At 19.7% G+C, this 6462-nt stretch overlaps 1 protein-coding gene across 6 annotated transcripts in view; it reads right to left on the minus strand.

The window, feature by feature from the left end:
- Window positions 1-5706: 5706 nt before the first annotated feature.
- The window catches only part of LOC117182354 (thiosulfate sulfurtransferase/rhodanese-like domain-containing protein 3), a 31350-nt gene continuing 30594 nt past the window's right edge, over window positions 5707-6462 (minus strand). For all 6 annotated transcript variants that reach the window (XM_033375538.1, XM_033375533.1, XM_033375532.1 and 3 more), the window contains 2 exons: window positions 6082-6285; window positions 5707-5922 (listed from right to left, as the gene is read on the minus strand). In XM_033375538.1, the coding sequence (XP_033231429.1) occupies window positions 5756-5922; window positions 6082-6238 (324 nt within the window). In that variant the 5' untranslated portion in view covers window positions 6239-6285 and the 3' untranslated portion in view covers window positions 5707-5755. The remainder of the gene's footprint in view (window positions 5923-6081; window positions 6286-6462) is intronic.

The following is a 6462-nucleotide window of genomic DNA, read 5'->3' on the forward strand; positions in this document are numbered from 1 at the left end:
CTGAAAATTTAACTTTTTCAGACAGAAATTCATAATTTTAGTTGAAAATTAATCTTTTATAGTTGAAAATTCAACTCTTTGATTGAAAATCGATTTTTTTCAAATATTGAAAACTAAAAATTCAATGATTTCGTTAAAAGTTCATTTATTTTTAAAAATATTTGTTTAAAGTTCAATATTTTTACTGAAAATATAACTGTTCGAAGTCAAGATTCTTCATTTTAATTGAAAATTAATTTCTTTAATATAAAATTAATATTCTTCATTGAAAATTTAACAATTTTGTTAAAAATTATAATTTTTTCATAATTTATTTGGTAAAAAAGTAATTTTTTTGGTTGAATATTCTTGATTTTAATTCGAAATTTCTCTTTTCTGTTGGAAATGTAACTAATTTAAAAAAATTGTTCTTTCTTGGTTGAAAATTTTTTTTTATAACTGAAAATTTAACTTTTTCAGACAGAAATTCATAATTTTAGTTGAAAATTAATATTTTATAGTTGAAAATTCAACTCTGATTGAAAATCGATTTTTTTTTAAGTTGAAAATTCAATGACTTCGTTAAAAGTTCATTTATTTTTAAAAATATTTGTTTAAAGTTCAATATTTTTACTGAAAATATAACTGTTCGAAGTCAAGATTCTTCATTTTAATTGAAAATTAATTTCTTTAATATAAAATTAATATTCTTCATTGAAAATTTAACAATTTTGTTAAAAATTATAATTTTTTCATAATTTATTTGGCAAAAAAGTAATTTTTTTGGTTGAAGATTGTTGATTTTAATTGAAAATTTATCTGTTTTCTTGAAAATGTAACTAGTTAAAAAAATTGTTGTTTTTCCGTTAAAAATTTATTTTATAATTGAAAATTGAACTATTCATTTTTTTTTTTTTGAAAATTCAATGACTTCGTTAAAAATTCATATAGTTTTTAAAATATTTATTTATGGTTAATTTTTTTTTACTGAAAATTTAACTTTTCCAGGCGAAAATTTTTAATTTTAGTTGATTTCTTGGTTGAGATTTTATTTTTTTTATTTGAAAATTATATACTTTGTAAAAAATTCAACAATTTGGTTAAGAAATAAATTTTTTGTTTGAAGATTTTTGATATTAGTTGAAAATTGATCTCTTTTTTGTAAAATTTACCTTTATTAAAAAATACTTGTCTTTTGGTGGAAAATGTAGTATTTTTTAAAATAAAAATTAAACTATTTCAAATGAAGATTCATAGTTGTAGATCAAAATTCATTTCTAAGTTGAAAATTGAACTATTTCATTTTTAGTGGAAAATTAATCTTTTATAGTTGAAAATTTAACATTTTAATTGAAAATTTAATTTTTTCATTTCAAAATTTAATTATTTCGTTGAAAATTCATAGAGATTTTTTAAATATTTATTTATGGTAAAATTTTTTTATACAGAAAATTTAACTTTACCAGATGAAGATTCTTAATTTTAAATGAAAATTTATGTCTTTAATTGAAAAGTATTCGTTGAAAATATAAAAATTTTATTGAAAAGTATCATTTTTGGTTGAAATTCAACACAATACATTTTGTAAAAAATTCAACAATTTTGTTAAAAGGAAATAATTTTTGGTTTAAAGATTCTTAATTTTATTTGAAAATACATCTCTTTTTTGGACAATTTAAATATTTTAAAAAATATACTAGATTTCTTGGTTCAGAATTAATTTTTTTTTACTAAAAATTTAACTACTTCAGGTGAAGATAAATTATTTCAGATGAAAATTAATTTTCATGATAAAAATTCACAAAAATTAATCTTTTATTGTTGAAAATTAAACTCTTTGATTGAAAATCGATTTTTCAAAATTGAAAATTCAATGACTTTGTTAAAAATTGATACATTTTTTTAAATAGTTGTTCATGGTGAAGTTTTTTGTTTACTGAAAATTTAACTCTACCAACCTAAGATTATTAATTTTAGTTTGAAAATTTACCTTTTTTAAAAAATACTTGTCTTTTGACGGAAAATTTATTTATTTAAATAAAAAATAAACTATTTGGCTAAAAGTATTTATTTATTCTTTAATGTTTTTAAAACTAATTTTTCTAAGTTGAAAATTGAACTATTCCATTTTTTGTGGAAAATTAATCTTTTATAGTTAAAAATTAAACTCTTTAATTGCGAATTATTTTTTTTTTCATTTGAAAATTCAATGACTTCATTAAAAATTCATACAGTTTTTTAAATATTTTTTTATGGTTAAATTGTTATCAATTTTGTTGAAAAATCATTTTTTATGCTGAAAATGAAAACTATTCCATTCTTTGTGGCAAATTAATCTTTTCTAGTTGAAAATTGAATTTTTTTTATTGAAAATTAATTTTTTTCAATTGAAAACTCAATAAATTCGTACAAATTCATATAATTTTTTAAAATAGTTTTTGGTGAATGTTTTTTTTTCGCTGAAAATTTAATTGTTCCAGTTAAAAAGTCTTAATTTTAGTTGAAAATTAATTTCTTTAATTAAAAACTAATCCATTACGTTTAAAATTTAATAATTTTGTTGAAAATTATAATTTTTGGCTGAAATTCAATATAATATACTTTGTGAAAAATTCAAGAATTTGGTTAAAAAGTAATTTTTCAAGTTGAAAATTTTTTTTTTCATTTTAGCTGAAAATTTATTTCTTTTGTTAAAAATTTAACTTTAAAAAAAAAGTTCTTTCTTGGTTGAAATTTTATTTTCTAAGAGAAAATTAAACTTTTCCAGAATTTGAGTCAAACAGATGCATTTTTAAACAAAAAACTTGATTTTTTTTAAACAAAAAAGACATATTTTCAATAAAATGCATAAATTATTAACTAAACATTTTTATACAAAATATATATTTCTATCCAATAATTGATAAGTTATTTTTTAATTTAAAAGAATTAATTATCAATAAAAAAAGGCATTTTCTACAAAATTGTTTGATTTTTTAAAACAAATAGTTGAATTTTCAACAAAATATTTACATTTTCAGTTGAAAAAAATAATGTTTAACAACAAATTTTCAACTCTTGTTATTAATCTTCAGCCAAAAAAATTAATTTTGAAGAAAACAGTTCAACTTTCAAACAAGGAGTTGAATTTTAAACCTAAAAAGATGATTTTTCAGTAAAAAATGTAATAGTTGATATTTCAACAAAAAATATTTTAATTAAAAATAAAAAAACAGTTGAATTTAACCAATAAAGAAAAATTTTTAACAAAATACTTGAATCCTGAACTAAAGTAGGTTATTTTTTAATTAAAAATTGCATTTTTAGCCAAAGAAATTGATTTTCTACAACAAAAAAAAACGATTTTTTAAAAAATTAAATACATTTTCAAATATTTAAATTTTTTATAAAGAAAGTTAATTTTCTATCGAAAAAGTTGATTTTTGAACCAAATACATGAATTTCCAAACAAAAGAGATGAATTCGCGATGAAAAACGTAATAGTTGATAATTTAACAAAAAGTATTTTACTTGTAAATAAATAAATCTTAAATTCAACCAAAGAAGATAAATTGACGAGAAAATAGTTCAATTTTCTAGAAAAAAACAGATTAATTTTCAACCAAACAGTTAAATTTTTAACTAAAAAATTTATTTACTACCAAAAAAAGGTAATTTTCAACCAAATAGTGAATTTTTCTAACAAAATTCTTCATTTTTTGAGCCAGAAATTCGTATTTTCTATAAAACTCTCCAATTTTCAACAAAAAGTTCATTTTTAACAAAAAAAAAATTTTTTAAAACGTAGTTCAACTTTAATCCAAGGATTTGAATAGAAAATACTTAAAAAACAGTTAGATTTAACCAATCAGGACGAATATTCAACAAAATACTTGTTTTTTAACCAAAAAATTGATTTTCTCTGAAAAAAACAAAATAATTTTATACAAAATACACTAAATTATAACAAAATAGTTAAATTTTCATCAAAATGATTCAATTTTTAATAAAATAATTAAATTTTCACTAAAAAATTGTTCTCTAAATGCATTTTAATACATTTTTTTCAGGTAATAAAATAGAATTTCACAGGATTTTATCATATTTTAGTGGATTTCTTTAAACAATTTTTAATTCACTTGAATTATTCTAAAAAAAATTTTAATTTTGAAAGTTTTTATTTAATTGGTTCTAAGGATCAATTAATAAAACGATCAAAGGATTTTTAATGTTAAAAAAATATTTTTTTAACATTAAATGATTTTTAATGTTGAAAAAATATTTCAAAAAAATTTTAAGGAATTTTAATTTTTTAATAGATTTCAAAGAATTTATTCACAATTCTTATTTTGCCCTGAATTCTTTTGAATTCTTCTAAATTTACTCAAATTCTATTGAAATAAATAAATTTTTACATTTATTTTAATTTTATTTTATTATTATTATTTTTTAAAAATTTAATTTAATTTTATTTTTATTCATTTGAATTTTTTGAAAATTCCAAAATAAAAAAAGTTGAGCTGATATAAAAATGCCAAATTTTCCAGGACGTAGTTGAATTTTCAAACCACAAAATATTAATTTTCAAACAGTTGTATTTTGAACCCAAAAATATGAAATTTTTAACCAGAAACGAATTTTCTACAAAATAGTTTTATTTTTTAACCCGAAAATGTTTTTTTTTAACAATTAAGCTGATTTTAAATCAGAAAGTTGAATTTTCAACCAAATGGATGAATTTAATGCCAAGGAGATTAATTTTCTACTAAAAAATACGAATTTTTAATTTAAAAAAATTAATCTTCAACGAGAAATTTGTGCAACAAAATTAATTTTCTAACATCTTTGAATGCAACTCGAATTATTTACAAATCTTTTTAAAAAATCTGTAAAAATTACAAAAATTGACTAAAAATCTTCCAATTTTTTTTTTTTCAACACTATTAGAAAGCTTTGAAAATTAAAAAAATTGTTTTAAAAATGAATTTTAAATGTTTCAATTCTTTCAAAATTTGCACAAAATTGTTATGAACTTCCAAATTTTTGTTACAATTTTGAAAATCTTTTGAAATATTTTCTTTAAATTAATTTTTCAAAGTAAAGAATTATTTTTAATTTCCCTAGGTATCTTAAGAAATTTTATTATTATTTCGCAACATTTAAAAATTTCTTAAAAAGCTTCGAATTATATTTTAAAATCTTTAAAAATCAGCATTTTCTTTTAAAAAAATTATCTTTTCAAGTTTGACAGAAATTTTTTTTTGTAATTTAATTTTTTCACTGAAAATTTAACTATTTCATTTTTGATTAAAAAAGTAGCTCTTCTTTTTGGTTAGTAATTCGTCGGGTTTCAAAATTTTGACGAGATTTTCAAATATTTTTGTCAGTTCATTAGGCATTCGCTCTGAATTCTTTTTAGTTCCTTCGAATTCTTCTAATTTCACAAAATTTTACTCAATTCAATGGATTTTTAAAAAGTTTTTTAAAATTAATTTCGAAGTCTTTAAAACTCGCTTTCAATTCTTAGGCATTTCAACAAATTATTTTAAATTCTCTTTAATTTTTCTAAACTCATATAAAACTTATTCAATCTCAAGATTTTTTATATATTCTTAAATTATTTTGTATTCACTTGATAATTTTTAAAATTCAGTGTGATTTTTTATGAATTTCATAGAATTCTTTTCGTTTCCCTTAAATTTCTCTAAAATTATTACAATTTTACGAAAACGAATGTAATTTTTTTGATTAAAAAAATGTTTCCAATCAATTTGAATTTTTTTGAATTTAAATTAACTTACTTTTTGTAGCCCAGTTTCTGAATCTGATCTTGTACGGTTGCACTTCTCCTGCCAGCCATACAAGACAAAACTAGCTTCGTACTTTCTGATGGCAATGGTTTCTTATATTTATTTTCGAAATCTTCTGCAGAAAGACTGGTTAATTCATTCGCTACTTGGCCCACTGAAATTAAAAAACCGAAGAAATGTTTTAGTTAACAATTTTATCTCGGATTTTAAAATGTAATCTTTTTTTGCTCAGTTTATAGACTATTTTAATAGGAAATTTAAAGAAAATTGATTTTGCTTGAGAGTAAAAATTTCAAAACCGGTTTTCACTTACTCGGAATATGAATGCTGCCTGGTAAAGCACCAGTTTTATCAATTTCTGATTGTTCTCTCACATCAATAATTAAAACCGATTTGTCTTTTTGAGCTTCTAAAAGTTGCTCGTAATTCATGTCGAGAATTTTGACATCTCCTGCACCAGAATTTGCCATTTCTGATTTCGGGATTGAAGTATTACTTGAAAATAACTTTATATCGCCTGCGGAATAAGTACAAAAATTATTAGACGAAGGTAAGCTAATTCGTAGAATACTTTAATCACTAATCTTCTTATAATGTTCTAATCAGTTTATCACTAATCTTAGAAGAATACTCTAATCACTAATATTAATATATTATTCTAGTCACTAATCTTAGAAGAATACTCTAATCACTA

The sequence above is a fragment of the Belonocnema kinseyi genome, chromosome 10 (assembly GCF_010883055.1).
Source record: "Belonocnema kinseyi isolate 2016_QV_RU_SX_M_011 chromosome 10, B_treatae_v1, whole genome shotgun sequence".
NCBI lineage: Eukaryota > Metazoa > Arthropoda > Insecta > Hymenoptera > Cynipidae > Belonocnema > Belonocnema kinseyi.